The 26,467-nt window shown below is 43.7% G+C and overlaps 1 protein-coding gene across 7 annotated transcripts in view; it reads left to right on the forward strand.

Annotated features, from left to right (window-relative positions):
- LOC115138633 (fermitin family homolog 2-like) overlaps positions 1-26,467 on the forward strand; it is a 72,875-nt gene that overhangs the window by 7,934 nt on the left and 38,474 nt on the right. For all 7 annotated transcript variants that reach the window (XM_029675694.2, XM_029675690.2, XM_029675691.2 and 4 more), the window contains exon 3: positions 22,047-22,280. In XM_029675694.2, the coding sequence (XP_029531554.1) occupies positions 22,047-22,280 (234 nt within the window). The remainder of the gene's footprint in view (positions 1-22,046; positions 22,281-26,467) is intronic.

Consider the following 26,467-nt stretch of genomic DNA (forward strand, 5'->3'; position numbering starts at 1 on the left):
AGGACAGCCACTGGCCTTGTGCTCTTATTGTTAGCCTATATAATGGAGGCCTGCCTGGCTGCCAGTTGGCAGCACTCAATGCTAATGCAATCCCTGGAATCCTGATGCGCTAACACTGACGTCATTAAATTGAGCGAGGCACATTTTGTACAGACACACACATACCGGTATGGCCTGCCCCTTCCTGTGAAAGTGGGGATGCAAACACTCTTGTTTGTTCTGTGCAATCTTTTTTCTAAGAATGCATTGTTGTAATGTTGCACCATCCTGGAAGAAGTCCGTTTTCTGTATCAGGGCTCCAAGAAAAGGGTTTGTGAGAAAAGCCAAACATCTGACTTTAGGGAGTAGAGGAGCTACTTTGTTAGTATACCGTACCTCTACCCTAAGGGAGGGGGAGCGCATGGAGGAAAGTCAAAACTCTTATGTAAAAGGTGTGTTTGAGTAAAGTAATGTTGCCCCTCCAACCTGGGTGGGTGTTTACTCCCAGTGGGAAAGTTCTAAGGGGCTTTGACTCTGAATAGTAGAGCCAATCAGTGTTGTGTTGCCCCTGCTTAGCTTCATCCTGACAGCTATTTAGAGGGGAGTAAAGGTTTAGAGGGGAGTAAAGGTTTAGAGGGGAGTAAAGGTTTAGAGGGGAGTAAAGGTTCGGATGCTGTTGTTTTCCCATCCTAGTGGTTCGGATTCGAGGATAAGCTGATCCTAGATCTGTTGTAAGGGATGGAGAAGTGGTGGTGGGCTGGCTGAAGGGGGGGTGGGTAGGCTTGGGGGGGGGGTAGAGGGAGGTGGTCTTTGTGACGTAAAACACGGTGCTAGAATTCCATAAAAGTCTTCTGTGGAGCAGGAAACGATTTCCATGGTTTGGCATGTTCTCTGGAAGCTACAATGCCGTCATCTCAATACCTCCTGCTGCATGCTTCAGCTCTTTCGTTCACTCTGTTTCTTTCACTTTCGACCTACCCCCTTTTTTGGAAAATTTGTTTCGTATGAGGAGCCTGTGCCCTGACAACTTTTTCCTATAGCGGTTTTATTAATTGATAATCCATGTCCCTTGAAATAGTTTTTGGGGTGTATATTTAGAAGCCTTGTGCAGTATTGTTTTAGTAGTTGCCCTAATCTTTGTTTTATAAATAGACACTACCGGTTTTATAGAAATGTACACTACCGTTCAAAAGTTTGGGGTCACTTAGAAATGTCCTTGTTTTTGAAAGAAAGGCAAAAAAAAAAGTGTCCATTTTGAAGTAACATCAAATTGATCAGAAATACAGTGTAGACATTGTTAATGTTGCACATGATATTGTAGCTGGAAACTGCTGATTTTAGTCTTACATTTAAAAAAAAAAAAAAAAAAATAGAATATCTACATTTTATCAGCAACCATCACTCCTGTGTTCCAATGGCATGTTGTGTTAGCTAATCCAATGTTATCATTTTATGTTGGCACAGCTGAAAACTTGTGCTGATTTTAAAAGAAGCAATAAAACTAGCTTTCTTTTAGACTAGTTGAGTATCTGGAGCATCAGCATTTGTGGGTTCGATTTACAGACTCAAAATGGCCCGACACAAAGACCAATTGGCGCTATGCAACAGATTTAATTTAAAAAAGTGGTGGAGAGGTTTTCCGAGTACTCCAATCAGAAGAGCAGGTTTGGTCTGTTGCCGTGGTGACCGGCCTGTCTGTTGCCGTGGTGGGGTTTTGGGTGGTGTCCCCGCTGACCGGCCCGTCTGTTGGTGCTATTGACCAGAGGATGATTGTCAGTGTTTGACAATGGAGATGGTCAAGGTTTGACAATATATTAGGGGGTTTGTGAGGAAACGGATGCGGTTTAACGCAGGATGTGTGACTTCCTGTGAAATGTTGTTCTTAACATCCCCTCAACTCTGCTCTCCTTGTTTAGGGGCTTTCTAAACGGATACTTCCCAGAATTTTCTCTGGTTTGGAATGAGGGTCTTTACTACATACAAAGAGAATCTCCCTTCTGTAGAATCAGGAAGTATTGCAAATCCCTCTCTGTTTCCTATAAATGCTTTGTCATCTCACTTATCATGTTGCCATGACTCACAAATGAGGTAACACGTAGAGATTTGAGTTGTGACTGTGAAGCAGTCTTGTCCATTGGTCAGAACCCTCCACAACCATAGCTCCCTGCAGAGAGGGGGCCCCACCGGACCAGACGATTAGCCCCACTCTGCTTTGCTCTATCTTACAGGAAGTAGTTAGGCTAAGTAGCAGCCCTGCCCTGCCCAGAGCTTCCTGTTACGTATGCAGATCCTGCTGGGTTTTACCCCCCCCCCCCCCGATCACAGCACTACACTACAAATTGTGATTACTATCGTAAATTGAGCGTACATTGCAATGCGGTTCCAAAATGTCCTAAGATGTCTAATATCTAGTACTTGCAGTTCTATTCCTCCCTCGTGTTAACTAATTGTCCTGTTTTTGGACCCTTCTGTGTCCTTGCTTTTTATTTTTTAATTAATAATGTTTGGCATCTCAAACATGCAGCAGAAAGGCCTTTCCTGGCTGCACCTCCTAGTGCTGCCTGGTAGTGATAGGGGAAAAAATCACTACAGTTACATTTTGGGATATTCTTTTTGATATTTCGGTCTGACAATATCGCAATATTGTTTTAGCGCTAGTTGGATGTACCTGCACTAAAAGCCCTTCATAGCTTGTTTTCAGCACTTTTATTTCCCTGATTGATCAACAGTCTCATGGGTCTCTCCTGTCCCTCTGCAGCGGACATGTTTAGCAATATGTTTGAATGATCAAATTGCAATGAAAGCACGGTATCGAAGCGCAACACATCGTATGGGCACCTAAGTATATCTTGAGGTCCCTGGCAATTCCCAACGCCGCTGCCTGGCTCTCCTCACACCCAGGCAAGGAACTGTCTGCATTCTACGTGGTCGGAGGAACACTAAGCACCTGCTGGTCAATGAACTAAATCAATATGGCTTATCATTTTGGTCCCTAAGCTACGTTACATTCCAAAACCCTGTCACCTTTAACTATATCCTCATTTACTCCCTTCTATACATCGGACAACTGTTCTATTGCTTTCACCTCCTGTCAGACCTGGGAGTGAGTGAGTGAGGGTAGAAGAGGGAACAACTTTGGGATGATATGCAGCCCTGGTCTGTTTTCCCTGCCTTTCATAGATGGCTTCTAAACTCTAACCTCTCTCTAGTCCCCAGTGTAGGTTAGTCACTCACTAAGAGCTGTAAGCCTATTCACTGTCCCTATTATTTGGGTGAGGTGTAGTATGGCGCATTCACTGGATATAATAGTCTGTTTACCTGGGTAGCCAAACTAACAAACTTTCCCTTCTGTCAGAGAAACGGCAACTCCAGGATACCTAGGGCCTATTGGAAATAGCTAGGCCTATATTTATTATTATTTTTTGAGGTTTCACTGATCCTTTTGCATAGGCGGGTGAGCACAGCAAGTTTTTAAATCATTTTTTTCCCCCTTTCTGATAAATCATAGTGGTAGTATGATGGGGGGGGGGGCAATACATTAGGATGATGGGTTGTCAGTGAGTGTGGCAGATCTCTCCCATATCCATCTTTGGTGCCTTGGGGATTGGATGGCCTCTCTCTGTGCTCCATTGATCCTGGAGACTGGCTATAATGTGATTACAGGACTGGGCCCTGACTCTGAACACTGCTGGGTAATTGTATAAAGCTGCGTCAGGGTGGAGCACACCCATTGTTTTGCTTTGTTTGGATTATGACATAAATGGATACAAGCGATCAGTCTCCGAGGAGGACTGGGCGATCCTCTCGTTTGTTATCCAATAACCCCCACGGCAGAGATGGTCCGTAGGTAAGGCCATTCCACTCCCCTTATGAACCTCTAGGGCTTTAGAAGTTGGACACACCACTCTCCTTTCGTCCTCTGTCTCGCTCTAGCGCTGAGCGTATCCTCCTGGGCTGTAAGGTATCAGGTAGCTCATGGGTCTTCCACCACTCTCCTTTCGTCCTCTGTCTCGCTCTAGCTCTGAGCGTATCCTCCTGGGCTTGTAAGGTATCAGGTAGCTCATGGGTCTTCCACCACTCTCCTTTCGTCCTCTGTCTCGCTCTAGCTCTGAGCGTATCCTCCTGGGCTGTAAGGTATCAGGTAGCTCATGGGTCTTCCACCACTCTCCTTTCGTCCTGTCTCGCTCTAGCTCTGAGCGTATCCTCCTGGGCTGTAAGGTATCAGGTAGCTCATGGGTCTTCCACCACTCTCCTTTCGTCCTCTGTCTCGCTCTAGCGCTGAGCGTATCCTCCTGGGCTGTAAGGTATCAGGTAGCTCATGGGTCTTCTACACTGATTCTCCCAGACCATAACAAAGTGCATATTTGGGGAAAGCCTGAGCGAGCCTGCTTGGAAAATACTCCTGGATACTCCTGGCTACACTTCTAATCCACGAGCTGCAGCCGGGCTGAAGGCTGAGCTCAAGGGCTGGGCTCATGGGCTCTCTGCGTGCAGCTAGTGGCATCAGGAGCCTGCTCAACCATGTACAGTAGCCAGGGACTTTACCTGGAGAGTGTGTGTGTGATTCTGTTGAACAGGGTCTTATATCAGACCTGTCCCAGAGGAGGGTTAGTGTGTCAGACAATAAGATCACCAGGATCAATATCTAGCCTATGGCCTCTGTTCCTTCTGGATGCACATGACTTCTACAAGATATATGGGATATCTGTTTCTTTCCTGAAGAAAAGTGTGTGTATGTGTGTCAGTTCATAGCCATTGACTGCGCTACACTGTACTGTGTTGTGTATCTCATGTCCGTAGCCAAAAGGAGGCTAGAAGGTCCCTGTGTTATTTTGTGTAACATACATGCAACCACACTACAGGCTGATCCAACTTTGATGTAATGTCCTTAAAACAAGTCAAAATGAGGCTCAGTAGTGTGTGTGGCCTCCACGTGCCTGTATGACCTCCCTACAACACCTGGGCATGCTCCTGATGAGGTGGCGGGTGGTCCCCTGAGGGATCTCCTCCCAGACCTGGACTAAAGCATCCGCCAACTCCTGGACAGTCTGTGGTGCAACGTGGCGTTGGTGGATGGAGCGAGACATGATGTCCCAGATGTGATCAATTGGATACAGGTCTGGGGAAGGGCGGGCCAGTCCATTGCATCAATGCCTTCCTCTTGCAGGAACTGCTGACACACATTGTCTTGCATTAGGAGGAACCCAGGGCCAACCGCACCAGCATATGGTCTCACAAGGGGTCTGAGGATCTCATCTCGGTACCTAATGGCAGTCAGGCTACCTCTGGCGAGCACATGGAGGGCTGTGTGGCCCCCCAAAGAAATGCCACCCCACACCATGACTGACCCACCGCCAAACCGGTCATGCTGGAGGATGTTGCAGGCAGCAGAACATTCTCCACGGCGTCTCCAGACTGTCACGTCTGTCACATGTGCTCAGTGTGAACCTGCTTTCATCTGTGAAGAGCATAGGGTGCCAGTGGCGAATTTGCCAATCTTGGTGTTCTCTGGCAAATGCCAAACGTCCTGCACGGTGTTGGGCTGTAAGCACAACCCCCACCTGTGTACGTTGGACCCTCATACCACCCTCATGGAGTCTGCTTCTGACCGTTTGAGCAGACACATGCACATTTGTGGCCTGCTGGAGGTCATTTTGCAGGGCTCTGGCAGTGCTCCTCCTTGCACAAAGGTGGAGGTAGCGGTCCTGCTGCTGGGTTGTTGCCCTCCTACGGCCTCCTCTACATCTCCTGATGTACTGACCTGTCTCCTGGTAGCGCCTCCACGCTCTGGACAATAAGCTGGCAGACACAGCAATCCATCCTGGATGAGCTGCACTACCTGAGCCGCTTGTGTGGGTTGTAGACTCCGTTCCATGTTACCACTAGAGTGAAAGCACCGCCAGCATTCAAAAGTGACCAAAACATCAGCCAGGAAGCATAGGAACTGAGAAGTGGTCTGTGGTCACCACCTGCAGAACCACTCCTTTATTGGGGGTGTCTTGCTAATTGCCTATAATTTCCACCTGTTGTCTATTCCATTTGCACAACAGCATGTGAAATTTATTGTCAATCAGTGTTGCTTCCTAAGTGGACAGTTTGATTTCACAGTGTGATTGACTTGGAGTTACATTGTGTTTGTGTTTCCTTTATCTTTTTGAGCAGTGTAGATTTACCCTATACCCTGCTACATCTTAGACTGTATGCAATGTTGTGTGGTGACAAATGTGAACAGTGTTGCTCAGTTTTATCAGAACTCTTCAGTCACTATCTACAGATCACTCCTAGTTTGCCGGGCTCCAATCTTTTCACAAAAGCCTTTTCTGACAGACTTGCACCAAATCTCTGAATACATTATTCTGCACGCCCAGGCTATTGAACACAATGTATCACCGTATCACCTCGCACCGTGACACCATGTCGTGACATTTTCTCTACATGCCACACGAACGTTGTCACCATCTCCAGTATTAGTTGGGTGATATGGACACAAATCCATATCATGATAAATTGACTGACTGAATTATAATGATACATTGAACAATAAGTTCATAACCTCAATGTGCAAAGGGGATTAATATTTTCCTGAAAAATCTACCGAGCTTCAATTTCAGGAATAATTCCTATTTAGCCTAAGAATCCTGTGAAAGACTGCACAAATCAGATGGTCATTTTAAACCAAGATATGGTCACTATGCCAGGATTCTCCACAAATAAGAGGTGCTGTGTCACCTTTACATAGTGTCGCTGACAAGATATCAGAACAAATGAAACCGATATAAGCAACTTGGAAAGTAACGTAGGCTCTAGGACCGGAGAAGATAGCATTTTCCCCTCACGTCTCTGAGTTGTTACGACTTCATGTCTGACCGAGATGCTTGAATTGTGCATAGGCCTATCAAATTTGTGACTGTCTGAAGATTCACAATGACTTCATAGAGGCACACATCATTTTATAGACTATACTGTAGGGGTTTCCTGCAGGGTTTATTAACTGCATTCAGTGATTGGGGGGGATCACTACAGGTACATATCGGGATATTATATATCGTTTGGACTCGTAGTTGGACTGCTAGTTGGCTGTGCCTGCATCAAAACTCCCAGTTTTAGCTTGTTCTCCATCTTATTTTTTTTAATAGGGAGCCAATTTGTTTTCAACAGCTTTTTATTTCCATAACTAGGGCTGTGTGGTGACCGTATTACCGCCACATCGGCGGTCACAAGTCATGACGACAGTCAAATTCCACGTGATGGTTTAGTCACAGTAATTAGGCTTTTTCCAAGCTCTGACACTGTTGGTTATTAGTAACCTACCAAACTTGCTAACTGCCTGGTACTCAGCACTCTTGTCCCACTAATCACTCTGACATCCATGTCAATGTAATGAAAAATCAAATCAAACACTTCATGAGAGCTCATGTTGCGCAACATTTCTATTGGCGATGCAGTTGCGTGAGAAAACAGTGATGGCCTCTTAAAAAGAGGATCCCATCAGCTTTCTATAGGCTAGGACTACTATATTTCTCAACTTTCCTAATATTAAGCACATTGCGTCTCTATACAACAGGAGTACAGCCTACCTGGCTGGCATGAAAATGAACCCCGTGAAAAGCGACCTCCATTCGCTATTTAAGTGCATAGATATGTTTTTTTCCCCAGTTGCCCCTGTTTGAGACAGGTGCAGGATAATGGTCCATTCTACATAAATAAAAAAATCTCACATTTTAGTATATGTAAAACCATTGTTAAATCAAGAATAGTGTGATGGGCTAATATTGTCACCCATCACTTGTGAATATGTGAATGATGCCCAGCGTGAGGCAAGAAACACAGCATACCTTTTTTTTATTTCTCAAATCATAGTCACACACCACATGTAGCTTAGCCCATAGGCCTATGTTTTGATAAGGTTTGTATCACAACTAAAGTGGCCAAATAACTTCTCAAAATGAAGCACATTAGGCTCTAAACCCTTTGTAAAGCAGATTATCTGGCATAAGCAGCGTATGAATTTGAAGTTTGTGGAAGATCATTTTCACCATAAAAATGCACCTTTTTTATAATAAAAGCATTACAACAGTAATCACATTTACTGCCACTTGATAATGGAACATGTGTGCATTACTGAGCTTATAATGTAAAGAAATGGCCTAATTGTTTAGCTTAAAATGTTGATAAACTTTCATCTGTTGCATCAGGCTCATTGCTTAGAACAGTTTTTAAAAAATCCCAAACTTAATACATCGCATTCCACAACTGTCAACTTTTGTACTATGGGCGATACTAGATTGATGTAGGCTAGTGCTTTTGCTGTTTGTTAGGCCTATTCATCTTGTTGGCTGATGAAGAAAAGTACATGTGGACAGTTCTTCCAATATCTTCAATATGCGCCTCGGAATTGGATAAGCACGCGCATAGTCCCCGAAGTGTCTGTCTTCACTTGTAGCCTGTCAGAAGGACACGATCACGTGAGCAGCCAGGAGAAGGGAATTATAATTATTATATTCAGCCCATGGGCACAGCGGTCACTGGGTGCAAAAGGCATGGATTTTTTTTTAGGGGGCATTATGGCGACACAAGGGATGCAGCCTGGAAATTCAAGACATTTATCAAGTGCTTGTCAAATTGTGAATGAGACTAAAGTGTGTACAGACTGTGCAAAAAGCAAAGCAGAGCTCACCTTTCATGTGACTTTTTTTTTCTCTCCAAATCATCATTAGTCACATCATGCAGCCTTAGAATGTATTATAAAATCAATTATAGCCCAACATTTGTATCACAACTAAAGTTACATTAATATCTCTAAATGAAGCATATAGGAGTACCTGTTTCTTTATTAAAGCTCAACACAGAATAGCCACGTGCTCACTTAAATCGTTTTGGAGAACATAGCTGAATACAATAGAAAGGACATGTTTAATTGTGTTCGTCATACTATAAAATAATGCCACGGAATTAAAAGCAAATATGGTCTGCTAAATGAACTAGTGTAGCCCACAGCCATATGGCATATCTTGATCAGGACCTAAAATAAGGACAACTCCGAGTATGCTATTCTGTTCTTCTGAAATAGACTAAATTGTCTTCATGTTTCTTTAGACCTGTCTAAAATAAATCATGGATATATTGTGATGGTGTAGGCTATATTACATGGATTTATTAGCATTTTTAAAAATGTAGATGTTCTAAAGGTCTGTATCAGTGGCTTGTAGGCCATGTCTGGAAGCCAGGAGATGCTAAATGATATGTTAATTAACGATCAATTACAGTGAGACCGGCAAGTAGTTGCTTGACATTCACTGGTCGCCACAGCCCTATCCATGACTGAAACATTTTTCTCATGGCTCTCTTGTTCTTCTCCAATTGACATACAATGAGAAATGTTTGGAAGATCTAATTGCAATAAAATTACAGTATCGAATTGCTGGTGTTTGTTAGAGCAAATAGTGGTTATAGCGTTGGACTAGTAACCGAAAGGTTACAAAATCAAATCCCTGAGCTGACAAGGTAAAAATCTGTTGTTCTGCTCCTGAACAAGGCAGTTAACCCACTGTGGGTTCTTAACTGACTTGCCTAGTGAATTAAAGGTAAAATAAATAAATATATATATAAATAAATATATATATATATATATATATATATAATTACACACACACACACACAGAGTTTGGACACCTACTCATTCAAGGGTGTTGATTGATTTTTGAGGACCGCCACAGGAATTGAAGATCCCGAGTTACCTCTGCTGCAGAGGATAAGTTCATTAGAGTTACCAGCCTCAGAAATTGCAGTCTGAATAAATGCTTCAGAGTTCAAGTAACGGAGACATCTCAATATCAACTGTTCAGAGGAGACTGTGTGAATCAGGCCTTCATGATCGAATTGCTGCAATGAAACTACTAAAGGACACCAATAATAAGAGACTTGCTTGGGCCAAGAAACATGAGCAATGGACATCAGACCAGTGGAAATGTGTCCTTTGGTCTGACAAGTCCATATTTGAGATTTTTGGTTCCAACCTCGGCGTCTTTTGTGAGATGGGGAGTGGGTGAATGGATGATCTTCGCATGTGTATTTCCCACCGTGCAGCATTGAGGAGGTGTGATGGTGTGGGGGTGCTTTGCTGGTGACACTGTGATTTATTTAGAATTCAAGGCACACTTAACCAGCATGGTACCACAGCATTCTACAGCGATACGCCATCCCATCTGGTTTGTGCTTAGTGGGACTGTCACTTGTTTTTCAACTGGACAATGACCCAACACACCTCCAGGCTGTGTAAGGGTTATTTGACCAAAAAGGAGAGTGATGGAGTGCCTCATCAGATGACCTGCCCTCCACAATCCCCCGGCCTCAACCAAATTTAGATGGTTTGGGATGAGTCGGACCACAGAGTGAAGGAAAAGCAGCCAAGAAGTGCTCAGCATATGTGGGAACTCCTTCAAGACGGAAAAACATTCCAGGTGACGCTGGTTGAGAGAATGCCAAGAGTGTGCAAAGCGGTCATCAAGGCAAAGGGCGGCTATTTGAAGAATCTCAAATATATATATATATATATATATATATATATATTTTTTTTTTTTTTGATTGGTTAAACACTTTTTGGTTACTACATGATTCCATATGTGTTATTTCATAATTTTGATGTCTTCACTATTATTCTACAATGTTGAAAATCATGAAAATACAGGAAAATCCTTAAATGAGTAAGTGTTCTAAAACTTTTGACCAGTAGGTTCTGCTTTTTATTTTTTTTACTGCATTTGCAAAAAATGTCTAACCCTGTTTTCACTTATGGGGGTGTTGTGTAGATTAAGGGAAACAATTGATTTAATACATTTTAGAAAAAGGCTGTCACATAAACAAAATGTGCAATTAGTGAGGGTGTCTGAGTACTTCCCGACTGCGTTGTAAGTAGTCAGTTTGGTCTGTGTTGATCATTTTCGGTTTATTGTCCCAGCTCTAGTCAGTATTTCTAATAGGAGTTGGTCAGCTGGAGGCTGAGGGGAGGACAGCCATGTGTGATAACACACTGCTCTCCTCGCACCACTACCCCTGCGGCACCGCAGCCGCCAGGGAAATGCACGCCGTGCAACGTGATCAACCTCAAGTAGGTTGTAATGATAACAGCCAACTACAAATGTTTGAGAAGATTTTTGCTATGAATATCCTGGTGTAAGACTAGGTTGTCTTGGTCAGGCTTAATTCATTAGAGCGCTGTCAGGAATAGAGCAGTAATGTTTCTCTAGAGGCAGAATAACCATTTAACTCTAGTTGGACTGTAGGACGATTCAGTTACTTCAATGCCATTGGGTTCAATGGGCATCACTGGGCCTCTGTTTAGGGCTTCTTTTTTCTACAGACATGACTGTTGCTGTTCTTTTAAACCATTTAAGTTCTAATATAATGTAGTGAGGGTCAGTTCGGGTTGCATCACTCAGAAGGCACAGAATGGGAGGAGGAGGTGATTGAGCTTGTTTGACTATGTTCATGTGAATGTTTTTGCTGCTCGGCTTCGACCCTTGTGAGGTGACACAGGCTGATGTTCGTAATGTGTGTTTTAAAATTTGAAATGTCTGGCATGTCAGAAATGCATTTTCTTATGTCTATGTTTACTTTTATGGGCATTGTAAACTGTCAGTAACACAGTGTGACTTCTAGCTTGACAGCTGCTACCATCACTTGACAGGATAATTACACCTCTTCTCTACAAAGCCCTTCCACAGTATTCTCTTCCAGTCTTCTTTGTCTCTCTCCTGTCCTCCTTTCTCTTTCTCCTTTTATTTCTCCTAGTGTGAACACTACAGATACTCTACCTGGAATGGAGGGAGGAGAAAGGGAGGGCCAGCTTCAGAAATTAAATCCGCAACCGGTCCTAATTGGGGACTGTTCAGAGTAATGTCTGTAGATCATAACAAATAAAATCCTGATCCTATACTTGAGTCCCTGCCCCAGTTTGCTGATGGATACTTTATTGAGGAAAAGTGTACTTACTATGCCTGAGCTTGGTGGGACAACAACATATCAATCTTAAGATGAATGCGCTTAACTGTAAGTCGCTATGGATAAGAGGACTAAAGGAGAAAAGTGTTCAATGTCTTCAGAGCACTGCCGTCTTATCAATGCTACAACAACCCACTTTTTGTTGCTTTATCTCATTCTATCTCAGCTATTTTGTTGTACTGTTAAATTGAAATGCTGTATTTTGAGGCTCATGTTCTTGTGGTACATACTGAAAGTGGGGAAGGGCATGGTTGGTTTATGAACAGTTTGTGTTAGCACCGCCATGGTCGTGATAGTGAATGGATAGCGCTTTGACAGAACTTGGGTGGGAAATTGTTTGTCAAGCTGTTGCTTTGGAGTGTTTACCTGTAAGGGGGCATGTTTTTTTTTATGACTCGCATAATTACGCACAGTGCAGAAAGCTGATAAATTGACATGCACACCGACTAACACCACACTTTTTACGACCAGTGCCCACCGAGGTCATAATACATGAGTGCCCCCTCTCCAACATCTCTCACTCCTTCCCTCCATCCATCCCACCCTCTTCCCAAGGACTCTGGGTCTGCATTTAATGCACCCAATTACTAAAGCGTCCTGGTTCGTCTGTGTTGCGTCAGGCCTGGCAGGCAGTATTTTTAGCTGGGAGATGCCATTGGCCCCCTTTCCCCCCCACTCTCTCTTCTCTTTACAGATTGAAAGAGAAGGACCTCTTCCACATTCATGGAAGAGACTCTCTCCATGCAGACACCCTTCTAGATTTTGTGTTTCTAGATTTTTGTGTTTCTTGATGCCCATCGGCATCCTAATAAGGAAACGAGAACAAAGAGAGAATACAGCAGACAGAGTGGGAGGGTCGTCACACATAGCAGAGATGCTGGATGAGGATGCAGATATAGACCCAGACAAATCAGAGATGCTGGATGAGGATGCAGATATAGACCCAGACAAAGCAGAGATGCTGGATGAGGATGCAGATAGACCCAGACAAAGCAGAGATGCTGAAGGAGGATGAGGATGCAGATATAGACCCAGACATAGCAGAAATGCTGAAAGAGGATGAGGATCCTCTCATAGATATTCATATATCCTTTGATGGCACTTGCCACTAGACGATTCACCTCCAACTATGGGATAGGTGTGTGCATTCGTGCTAGAAAAAGGTGAAGATCCACCCAGTCACAAAAACCATGGAGGCCATACATTTTTTAAATTAAGGTTGCATGGAAAATGGTACCTGTATATCATAGGATGTCAAATGATAACGTCTTCAAAAGAATGTAGCACGGAGGAACCCAGAATGAATGTCTGAACTCTATGGTCGCAAGGCCCCCAAAACCTCTGGGCAAAAGCCGCATTGACGCAGCATCCAGTATGGCAGTAGCCACGTTTAGTGAGGGAGCCACTGCTATTTCAAATGTGATGGACAAATTGTGGCTTCACAGCACTTTGGTGACACTGGAAGCAATCAGAGAGGAGCTGTGAGAGCTGATGCTGCTTCATTTGAGTTTGTCAAGCGTAGGTGCAGGTCCTATGACAATCAAGAAAGTAGAGGCACCAGCAACAACTCAGATGGTCTTACATATTGGGCAGGCATGGCTGATTTTAATGTTCTACACATATCAATAGCCATACAAGGATTTTGTATGGCTATTGATGTGACAAAGTGATGTGAGAATTTGCCCATAATGTCATATTTGCCCAATAGACCAGTAGTCTAAGCATATGCTCTACTGCCTGAAACAAATGTATTAAACGTGCCAATGTATTTGATGTTTATAAGTGATATGTACAGCAGTTTAATGTGACCTAAATGGTCATATTTATTGCAAGTATGTTTTAATTGCATCAGCCTCTTTTATCGGTCGTTTTGTTTTTGTTTTTCTGTCTTCAAAGGACGTACATTCACATGATTTCACACACAGGTTCTTAGGTCTTAGTCAGACTTTAGAGGCTTTTTTGATATCTTGTCGTTTTGATTGTTATTTTTATCTGTAAATATATGCAAAATATGCATCCGTCATATACAGTACATGGGAATAGTGTTTTTTAACTAATTCCACGAAATGACAATATTTTGAGGAACTGACCAGTAAACCTGACCATTTTTTAGTGTTTCACAATATTAAACAAAAAATAAAAAACATTCTGCCTTGAAGCAATGTGTTGTAAAAACAGTTTTTTGTAATATGCAAATTAGCACACATTTAAGGAGTTTGCCTAATTTGCATATTTTTGATTTTAAAATAAAATAAAGTTTCAATACAATATCTTGTATTTAAGTATACTTTGAACTGATTAAGTTTTGCCTGATGAGAGTAAAGGAAAAACCCCTATTAGCCTGGGCTTAAAGGAATAGCAGACACACTTCTGAACAGAGAGTTTGAATGTTTTCAGTCAAGTGTCCCCTTATAGGTAAACTCTCCAAAGCAACAGCTTGACAAACAATTTGCCCACCCATCATCCTATCATTTCACACAGACTTATCCTTAACAATAGTATCTTACTACCCCATAAGTCTCCTACACCGTACAACTATAGTGCATGGTATTGTTGTATCTGAACCAGGTTTACGCTGAGATTCTGCTTTCTCTTTAACGTTCCCTTATCGTCCTGGTAAATCACCAGTTTCTCCTAATCTGCCTCCCCAGACTGGATTGGTTTGGTCTGCTAACATCCCTTTCCTCAGCCAGTAGTTGGGTTCAGTGCACACTACATTTACCAATGTCACTCACCTTGAGAGGGATTAAGGTTGTCAGCACAGTATGCCACTGTGTGACTAAGCACTGCACTACCTGGTCTGGGGTTGCCATGGCAGCCGGCCATTGATTGACGAGGTCAGAGCAGGGCAGCATTGAGGAGAGGGCTGAAGTGGGTTCTTGCTGAATGTGCTCTTGTATAACTACAGATGTACAGTGCATTCAGAAAGTATTCAGACCCCTTCACATTTGATTACGTTAGCCTCATTGTTAAATGGATTGAATTGTTTTCCTCAATCTATACACAATACCTCACATTGACAAAGCGAAAAACAGGTTTTTGCAAATGTATTCTAAATCAAAAAACAATTACCTTATTTACATAAGTATTCAGACCCTTTGCTATTAGACTTGGAATTGAGCTCAGGTGCATCCTGTTTCCATTGATCATCCTTTCTACAACTTGATTGGCGTCCACCTGTGGTAAATTCAATTGATTGGACATGATTTGGAAAGGGACAATTACCAGTCTATATAAGGTCCCACAGTTGACAGTGAATGTCAGAACAAAAACCAAGCCATGAGGTCGAAGGAATTGTCCGTAGAGCTCCGAGACAAGATTGTGTTGAGGCACAGATCTGGAGAAGGGTACCAAACCACTTCTGCAGCATTGAAGGTCCCCATCATTCTTAAATAGAAGTTTGGAACCACCAAGACTCTTCCTAGAGATGGCCGCCTGGCCAAACTGAGTAATCGGGGGAGAAGGGCCTTGGTCAGGGAGGTGACCAAGAACCCGATGGTCACTGACAGAGCTTCAGACTTTCTCTGTGGCAATGGGAGAACCTTGCAGAAGAACGATCTCTGCAGCACTTCACCACCAATCAGGCCTTTATGGTAGAGTGGCCAGATGGAAGCCACTCCTTCGTAAAAGGCAAATGACATTCCGCTTGGAGTTTGCCACAAGACCCCTAAAGGACTCAGACCATGAGAAACAAGATTCTTTGCTCTGATTAAATCCAAATTGAACTATTTGGCCTGATGGCCAAGTGTCACGCTCATCACCTGACCAATACCATCCCTACAGGGAAGCATGGTGGTGGCAGCATCATGCTGTGGGGATGTTTTTCAGAGGAAGCGACAGGGAGACTAGTCAGGGTTGAGCGATGAACGGAGAAAGGTACAGAGATCCTTGATGACGACCAGCTCCAGAGCTCTCAGGACCTCAGACTGGGGCAAAGGTTCACCTTTCAACAGGACAACAACCCGAAGCACGCAGCCAAGATGACGTAGGAGTGGCTTTGGGACAAGTCTCAATGTCCTTGAGTGGCCCGGACTTGAACCCGATAGAACATCTTTGGAGAGACCTGAAAATAGCTGTTTAGTAACACTCCCCATCCAACCTGACACAGCTTGAGAGGATCTGCAGAGAGAAATGGGAGAAACTACAAATACAGGTGTGCCAAGCTTGTAGCGTCATACCCAAGAAGACTCGAGGCTGTAATCGATGCCAATGGCGCTTCAACAAAGTACTGAGTAAAGGGTCTAAATACTTATGTAAATGGGATGTTTCTGTTTTTTTATGGGGTTCTGTGTGTAGATTGTAATAAGGCTGTAATGTAACAAAATGTGGAAAAAGTGAAAGGGTCTGAATATTTTCTGAATACCAGAGTAATGATAGTACATTAGGATTTTGATGAGAACATGAAGTCTTTCCAGACTCCCCCTTGGTAGTTTGCTCTTTCAATGTGTAGTAGATAGCTAATATCCTAATGGGCTAGTTTACAAATCCTGAATATGAAGTAGATTAAATACTCTAAATTTAGCATAATAGATTGAAAGAGCACCACAATACCTTCAGATTGTGGTGTCATAATTGCTGCTTTCTTACACAGTGGGCTCTAAAACCGTGTCTTGAGTTTTCCCACAACGAGCAAAACCATTTTTCTAACCACAACCTGCTGTCGTTATGATCGAAGAGGGATTAGACTGTCACAACACACCCGTGGTTCCCAACATACTATATATAATACTGCTCTAAAACACCAGAATTGAGTGATCTTAAGTGTATTTGATGACTGACTGATCTGGTGTTCTGAATGGAAACAGATTAGCGTGGTAGAAATGGAAAGAATGTAGGGGGTTGGTTGGCCCACAGAACCTGACTGGATCAACCTCATAGTCCACTAGAAACTGACTCTGTGCTTCACTCAATGCGTCCAGGAGAGCAGGAGTGAGATGAGGGAAGGGGAGGGGGGGTGACCGCCGACGGGAGGTGGCTTTCTGGTTGCATGCCGGAGTGATGTCATTGCTGTGGGGAACATCTGATACGCCTGTAAATTGGTCATCCATGTAAAAAAATATATATTATTGGGGAAGAAACTCCCAATGGGTTCGTCATGATTACAGGCTCGTCTTACACACACAGTTCATAGTGCAGGCTGTCCATCTCATCTGTATAGTAGCAGGAAAACTGCTCTGCTTTTGGGGTGTTAGAGGTTCAAACGGAACACAGGTCATCACAATCCTGCGTTTTGGAATAGAAAGCAAAGTAATTCTCTCTTAACCAGCTGCTGTCAGTTGCCTCAAATCCCTGGGGTTTTCACCTTTCTGAAGACCGCGCTCAAAGGACACACTCATTGTGGTGAACCCCCATCAGACAGTGTACTGGGAGGTGAGAGGTTATTTTTGTGACATGTCTCTGGTATTACTGGGATCACTGTGTGACTCTGGAACAAAGAGTGAGGTCTAAAACATGATATCCCCACGGTGTTATGGGCAATTCCACTGTAAACAAAGGATGCAGTTTTTCAACAACTCTCTGCACAGACTACTTTTTAGCAATTTCTGTAGAGGTGCAACTGAGTTAAATCTGCTCTGCAGATAGAATGTGGTGTTAGCCATGACCTGGACCCTTGAGTTTGAAAAACTATTTTCTTACTGAACTAAAGTAAGTGAAGTGGATTTCCACCCGGTAACGGAATTACGGTAGTGTAATTAAGTCATGGTCCCTGATCTATACTACACAGAAATGCATAATTATGGATATGAATGCCATTCTCCTCATGTTTCACAAGTTTGGACATCACAGTGGAGTACAATACAGAACAGCAGAGTAATGTATAGTTCAGTACGGTATATTGTACTATCTTTACTGTACTACTGTATTGTCTTGGACTGTACTCAGTACTGTGCTATCCAGACTTGTGAAACATGCAGTACCAGTCAAAAGTTTGGACACCTACTCATTCAACAGTTTCTTTTATTTTTTACTATTTTCTACATTTTAGAATAATAGTGAAGATGAAAAACTATGAAATATCACACATGGCATCATTTAGTAACCAAAAAAGTGTTAACCAAACCAAAATATATTGCTGTGATGACAGCTTTGCACACTCTTGGCATTCTCTCAACCATGTGGAAGGCTTTTCCAACTGCCTTGAAGGAGTTCCCACGTATGCTGAGCACTTGTTGGCTGCTTTTCCTTCACTCTGCAGTCCAACTCACCCTAAATCATCTCAATTGGTTTGAGATTGGGTGATTTAAACTTTTTTTAAAACCTTTTTATTTAACTAGGCAAGTCAGTTAAGAACAAATTCTTATTTTCAATGACTGCCTAGGAACAGTGGGTTAACTGCTTGTTCAGGGGCAGAACGACAGATTTTGTACCTTGTCAGCTCGGGGATTTGAACTTGCAGCCTTACTAGTCCAATGCTCTAACCACTAGGCTACCCTGCCGCCACAGGAGGAGGTCAGGTCATTTGATGCAGCACGCCATCGCTCTCCTTCTTGGTCAAATAGCCCTTACATAGCCTGGAGGTGTGTTGGGTCATTGTCCTGTTGAAAAACAAATGATAGTCCCATTGAGCGCAAAGCAGATGGGATGGTGTATCACTGCAGAATGCTGTGGTAGCCATGCTGGTTAAGTGTGCTTTGAATTCTAAACACCGACAGTGTCACCAGCAAAGTACCATCACACCACCACCTCTTCCATGCTTCACGGTGGGAACCACACATGCTGAGATCATCCGTTCACCTACTCTACGTCTCACAAAGACACGGCGGTTGGAGCCTAAAATCTTAAATTTGGACTCACCCAAAGGACCGATTTCCACCAATTTAATGTCAATTTTTCTTGTTTCTTGGCACAAGCAAGTCTCCCTCTATTGGTGTCCTTTAGTAGTGGTTTCTTTGCAGCAATTCAACCATGAAGGGCTGATTCACGCTGTCTCCTCTGAACAGTTGATGTTGATGTCTGTTACTTGATTTCTGAAGCATTTATTTGGGTTGCAATCTGAGGTGCTGTGAACTAAAATCACCAAAAAAAGAAACTGCCCTTTTTCAGGACCCGGTCTTTCAAAGATAATTCGTAAAAATCCAAATAACTTCACAGATCTTCATTGTAAAGGGTTTAAACACCGTTTCTCATGCTTGTTCAATGACCCATAAACAATTAATGAACATGCATCTGTGGAACGGTCGGTAAGACACTAACCGCTTAGTGGCAATTAAGAAGGCAATTAAGGTCACAGCTATAAAAACTTGAGGTCTTTCTACTGACTCTGAAACACTCCAAAAGAACGATGCCCAAGGTCTCTGCACATCTGCGTGAACGTGCCTCACGCATGCTGCAAGGAGGCATGAGGACTGCAGATGTGGCCAGGGCAGTAAATTGCCATGTCCGTACAGTGAGACGCCTTAGACAGGGAGACTGGATGGACAACTGATCATCCTCGCAGTGGCAGGCCTCGTGTAACAACACCTGCACATAATTGGTACATCCGATCATCACCCCTGTGGGACAGGTACAGGATGGCAACAACTGCCCGATTTACACCAGGAACGCACAATCCCTCCATCAGTGCTCAGACTGTCTGCAATGGGCTGAGAGAGGCTGGACTGTGGGCTTGTAGGCCTTCAAATTTGAAAACTGTAAAATCACTGACTAATTGGTAGGTCTACCATTTACTTGTTACTTCTGTGAACTTTCATTTTCCTCCCTCAGTGAGGGAGAGGAATTAGATGTAATTGTGTTACCAAAATATATAAGGCAATATTTCTTAAACCTAACAGAAGGTAAAACATGTATCAAACTAAATATATATGTGTTGATATTAGTTGGCAGGGGCCTACACGTAGACATTGTGTTTTGATATGTTTCTGATACCCTTTTAAGCATTTTCTGGTAATGTTTTCGAAGACCCCTTTTTCATCTGTTAATCCAGAAATCAAAGCCTTTACTTATGAAGTTGAACCTTAACCTGCTCAGGACCTCAGACTGGGGTGTTCATCAAGGATCTCTCTGTACATTGCTCCGCTCACCTTTCCCTTGATCCTGACAAGTCTCAGTTGCTTTTAAGATGGGGGAAATTGTATATATTTTTTTTAAATCTGTGTTGTGTCTTTGGCTATGCCGGATTAAGTGATATGACATGCTATTCTATAAAATAATTTCCCCGTAATTAATGATATCTGATTGAGCTAATCATGTAAATGTAATTAACTAGAGTTGGGGAACCACAAAATAATATTTATAGAGCTGTTATCTTCCAAATAAACTCTTAAAGACCTGGTAATATTTTACATTAATCTTCATCTTACTTCAGTCTCATCTGAAAGTTGTAAATTCTTGGTTATCTGCACGAACCCTGGCTAAGAAGTTGAATCAGCAATGCAAAATTGGGTTTAATTATTTATTTACTAAATACCTAACTAATCACAAAGAATTACACACACGCATATTGAAATCATAACTTGATTACAAATTACGTCATAAAGGAAAACGTCCCTAGTAGGTGGAACATTTATGACAGCTGGTTACACAAAAGAAAAGGGCTGGGTCTGGGTGAAAGAGCGGGAATACTGAGGAACAAAGGGCGACGCTGTGCTATCGTAAATGCAGTATCTTATGCATTCTAAATTACCGCCCATTTGGAAAAGGAAAATGCAATAAATATTTACTCTGAGCTGCGCTTAGGTTGGTAGATGGAAGGCAGTGTTGCCCAACCGAGTCCTTTGTCCTTTGAAGAATGTCTCTGCTGGTAAATTGAATACATTGTAGTAACGTTGTTGTGTGGTAGACGGGATACTCTCTGTTCCTTCCTAAACCTCGTTTGCAGCGGCTGTTGCTAACTCAACGGATAGGAGGTATCACTTCTGTAGTGAAATAAGAGTTCAAAGTTAATACCATTCGCAACCAAAGCTCACGCTGATGTTGGCTTCATTCTGTAGTTATCTGAACCATTCTGACATCAGACCGTCGTCCTCACATCCTCGGAACAGGAGGTTATATTGTCGTCAAGGGCTTATATAGGAAGGGAGAGGAGGGCATGTTTGAAAAGTTTTATAGCCCATGTCCCTTCACAGGGGTGGGCCACTGATTGAGCAGAGCCCTATCTTATGAAAACCCAAATCTCACATTTTAGAAGCTAAAATCACATTTCATCCCATCACGAATAATTTCATATTCAAACATTTAAATTGAACAACAATTCCATGTGAATCTGATAACTCTGTGTAGACTTTCCACTGTAGAGTTTGTCATCTTATCATTGAATGTCTCCGATGACAACCGAACTGACATCATATTCATTAAGTACCACCACATATGTTCAATTGGTTGGATTACCAGAATATAGTTAATTTCCCCCCACCTTCTGATGTTCCCAGAATCTCTGTCAACCGAGGGTTTTGCAAATGAAACATCAGTAAGGTAGAGAGAGGAAAAAGGGGGGAAAGAGGTATTTATGACTGTCATAAACCTACCCCCAGGCCAACGTCATGACAAATGGCTTCATTTCACAAAAATATAGTCTCTTAGCTTTCAATTTGATATGCTCCAAAAACTTCACATGATGGTGCTCATTGGTCCTTTTCGATGGAAATGCCCTCACGCAAACAGCAGACCTCTTTCATACTCTTCCCCTTCTCCTCAAACACTTCCCCTCCTACTCACTAAGTTCCCCACCCCCTCTTTCTCTAAATACCTCAGGAGCCCTCTCTCTCAACCTCACCCCCCTGGTCATAAACGTGACCCTCTGCCTGTGAGGGACACATTTGGTGTTGTCACATCACCCTGTCAGTGACACACATACAAGGCTCTCCTTTCATTTGCATTGTCTCAATTAGTTTGATCATAATGAAGCCTGTTCGTGTTATATGTTTAGAAAGAATATAGTATTTTGGCCGTAGGCAGTACATAAGTCATTCCATACACATTACAGGTTTGTGTTCCTCAACTCTTTTAATAGTTATGAAACTGTCATCCAGTGTTTTGACTCAGGATTTGTTCTAGTCACTGCAACAAGCAAATAAATGTTGTGCTGGTCACTGACTGACAAACTAATACCATCTCCTTTCCTCCATCAGATGTGAAGAAGGACTGGTCGGACCACGCCCTGTGGTGGGAGAAGAAGAAGACGTGGCTGCTGAAGACCCACTGGACCCTGGACAAGTATGGTATTCAGGCAGACGCCCGGCTCCTCTTCACTCCCCAGCACAAGCTGCTGCGCCTGCAGCTGCCCAACATGAAGCACATGAAGGTCAAGGTCAACTTCTCCGACCGCGTCTTCAAGGCAGTCTCTGACATCTGCAAGACTTTCAGTAAGTCACCACTCAATAATGCCCCTATCCTACCAATGGTCCTGTACAGCAGCGTTCCCCAACTGGTGGCCTGCGGTCCCCCCAAGTTTTCTGAGCAAAACAATGTGTATTTTTTGCATTTACATTGTTGAACATAAGACTTTTAAAAATGCTAGGAAAGTGATTTTTAACTTAAGAAAACTGTTCCCAAGTATTCCCACGCATAATAGACAGACGTAATCACATACAGTTTGAAATTATGTTTTAGTCAAACTTATCTGTTTGGGCTTTTTTATAAAAAAAATCAATTTTCTTCAGCCCTTTTTTCTCCCCAATTTCGTGATTGCTGTAATTCCCGTACGAACTCTGGAGAGGTGAAGGTCGAGAGCCATGCGTCCTCCGAAACACGACCCTGCCAAGCCGCACTGCTTCTTGACACACTGCTTGCTTAACCCGGAATCCATCCGCACCAATGTGTCAGAGGAAACACCGTACAACTGGCGACCATATCAGCGTTCAGGAGTCGCTAGAGCGCGATGGGAGACTGACTTCCTGGCCGGCCAAACCCCCCCCTTAACTCGGACGATGCTGGGCCAGTTGTGCGTCGCCTCAGTTGTGCGTCGCCTCATGGGTCTCATCGGTCGCGGCCGGGATCGAACCCGAGTCTGTAGTGACGCCATAGACCGCTGCGCCACTGTTTGGGCCTCTTGCAGTCTGCAAATGATTTGTAATTATACCCCCCCCCCCCAACCATCAGCTCAAGAAATACTCTGTCCGTGGCTGAATCTAGTTGATGATCCCTGCTGTACAGTATGTACTCTTTCTAACCTTGCCATAATACTGACTCTGTATATTTTTAGGTAAACTAGTGGAAGTGTTTCCGCCTCCCATTGAGCCAGGCATGTCTGCTGCTGCTCTTTGTTTCCCTTTAGCTTTTTGTTGTTTATCAAACAGAGCCTGAGCTATCAGCAATCAACGCTCCCTGTCAGGAGAGGTGACACGGACTGTTCAGGCACCTTGCCTCTGCTAGACCTGTCCTTGAACTACAGCTGTGAAAAATTGTCTGAAGCCTGTTTAGTAAACAAAGTCTATCAATCTAATGCACCTGAATGACTCAAACATTCAAGGATGGATTTTGTCTCCACACACACACACACACGCACACACACACACTACTGTCTAGATTTAGCCCTCAAGGCCCTGCCCCCTGACGACCACTGGGCGGTCAGCAGACAGCCTTCCTCTATCCATATCTCTGCCCTATGGCCCTGTCAGCTAATGTTAGAGGTCAAACATCGGAGCCTAATGCCCTCCTGACCTTGTAACACCGATCTCGGTCACTCCTCCATGTCGGATCCTACCAGAGCCCTCTGTCTCAAATGAAGACAGCAGCTGCAGGTGAGGATTTCTATATGAAACCTCCATCAGGAACTTTCTGGCCTTTGTTCAGAAGGAGTTATGGCTGTTTTACTGTTATGGTTGGCTCTTCCAGGTAGCATTGAAACCTTGTTTTTGATTTAGAAAGGCAAAAAGAGGCCCTCTATGAATTCCTTTTCTTTGAAATGAGAAAGGACAAATAACATTTGTTAGAGTATAAATCAACTGGGTGACTCTTATTCAGAGATGGCTGAAAAACTAAATGAAAAGGGCTAGTAGCTGAACCCTCCCCCCACCTCTGCTGTACAGTCCTCATTAGGAATGCGTCTACCTCTGCCACAATAAATCTGTTTTTCATTTTTGAGAAATTCAGGACAAATTGCTCTTGGCTGACTTGGCGCATGACCTACGGTGGCTGGGGAGGTACATGCAGTGCATCTTTCTCTGGAAGTTTTCAATCATATCATTCTTATGGTGACCTCTTCTGGAACTATTTTATTTTTCATTATCTGGGGAACTTTCAGTTGAATAATTTCCTGTGAGTGTGTGTGCCTGACAGAGCGCTGCACAGCATGGGGAATGAAATGAGGAATAAGCAGGGCCAAGAAGGGAAGACCTCCAGCCTTTCCAACTGGCTGACACTGCAGACGGGGAGCGGGCGTAGAGATGTATTATCCTTGCAGCTGTACAAGACACTGACCATTCAGACTGACTACCACTCTTGTCTGTTTCCCCCTCTCTTGCTTTCCTCATAATGATTGATTCGGAGGCAGGGGATTTTTTTGTTGTCTTCGGTCATGCAGTAGCTGTTTCCTGGTGCAGACCAAGTTCAGTCCTTCACCACAGGGGAGTTCTGTCTGTCTTCCCCTCCCATCTTTTTTCCCCGTCACAAACAAAGCACACTATCTGAACACACATTGCTAACATCCAAACACATTCTTTCTTTCGCTATCTCTACTTCTCATTCTCTCTTCTCTCGCTCCGTTCCTCTCTCTTTCCCCCTTTACCAGATGCGTAACAGAGCTGGAGTCTCTATCCATGTGAATAACCACACATTTCGAGAGGGGGATCAATCAAATTATTACAGCACTGCTGCTTTTCTCCCATGTCCACAGCAGCTGGCTAGAGGCGTCAGCCAAGCCCACAGACAGTCCATCTAGATGGTGCAGGCAGTGAGACTCATCAGAACGTCGTAGTAAAATGACCCCTTCACTCTGCTCCAGCTTTCTAACTGTCTTAGTACTATCAATAAGTCACTGGCAGCTCTGTGGTCCTGCACAATGTTGTTTATTTGGCTTGTCTCAGTCATTGAAGGGGAGACGATTTCATAACTTGGATGGTGAAAAAGCATGTTTATCCTTCATACTCTGAGCCAGTCTAGTAAATGTTTTCCCCTGATTTCTTTAAAGCTGGCATTGTGTGCCAGTAGTGCTACTACCCCATATTGCCCAAGAGGACAGACCTGGGCCAGGTGTGTAAAACTGATCTATAGTGGGCGACAGACTAGGTGTCAACCATGACACGGTTGTGCGGCTTGTCTGCCTCAGGAGAGACGGCGAGATCACAGTCCGCAGCAGAAATGTTGGCGCGCATATCTGCCACCCTGTCTGTCTGCAGAGGGAAGCCCAGTATGGGCGCTACACACGGGTGTAGGGAAGGGGACTGCTTTAGCCTACTGGTGGTTTGTTAAATGAATCGGGTTGATGCACTATTATTATAGCTTGTAACCTCTTGATATAAGAGGAAAGACACTCCCTGGTTCTGGTCTAAATGTTTGGTTACATTCTGTTCTCTTCGATAAGGTATTTGTTTCCCTCGTGCTGATTTAGTTTACAGTGGAGGTGTTGCACACCGAGAGCGTGATTGTTATAGGATCCTCAAGCACTCACAGCAAGCTGAAGCCTCTTCCATTCCACCAAGGAAGACCGCCAGGAAATGTTGGCCATCACATCTGACTTGTACATGACTGACTGTGGGACCTGACCTGGCAGCCTGAGGTGTTAGAGGTAGGCCTTAGTCTCTACCAGGTTCTGACCAATGGGCGGTCTAGAGGAGCCATTAGTGTTTGTCAGTCCTGCTGCTTCACTTAGCCTCTCCACTCTGCTCAGCATTGGCTGGCCTGCTTCACTTAGCCTCTTCACTCTGCTCAGAGCTGGCTGGCCTGCTTCACTTGGCCTCTTCACTCTACTCACGAGCTGGCTGGCCTGCTTCACTTAACCTCTTCACTCTGCTCAGCGTTGGCTGGCCTGCTTCACTTGGCCTCTTCACTCTGCTCAGAGCTGGCTTTGCCTGGTTCTATAGAGCCTGCTGCTGAGAGTCTGTCACTGTTGTAGGTAGGCCCACTTCAGGGCAGGGCCATGGGGAAGCTGCATAGAGTGCGGGGAGCGAGGAACTGATTGGGATGGATGGAGATGTATAGAAGATCAATTAAGGGATAGAAGAAGGAGAGGTGTACGGTCAGTTCCCAAGCTCTGTCTTCTGGTGTAGTTGACCAGCGTTCTATCAACAGTTTACTGCGGTCAACTGTGGTCCAGTTCATTTGTGGACCATCACACCGTGGTCTGGTTCACTGTCCAAAGTGTCAAGGCCTGGATGTTGATCAAATATGTGTGGTTTGACCTCAGTTTTATTTCTACCCAAAATGAACACACTAGCTTGAATATCAATCTATAAACATTGTATGTTTGTCCATCCACAAAAGCTCCTGCCCCTAGTCAAAATGCAGAAGTCATCATATGTCGCTCTGGATAAGTGTCTGCCAAAATGTAAATGGTTCTGTGTGGTGGGTCTCACTCCCATAGCGATGAGTCATCTATACTTACTACTCTACT

This window comes from Oncorhynchus nerka, linkage group LG12, assembly GCF_034236695.1.
Source record: "Oncorhynchus nerka isolate Pitt River linkage group LG12, Oner_Uvic_2.0, whole genome shotgun sequence".
Taxonomy (NCBI): Eukaryota; Metazoa; Chordata; class Actinopteri; order Salmoniformes; family Salmonidae; genus Oncorhynchus; species Oncorhynchus nerka.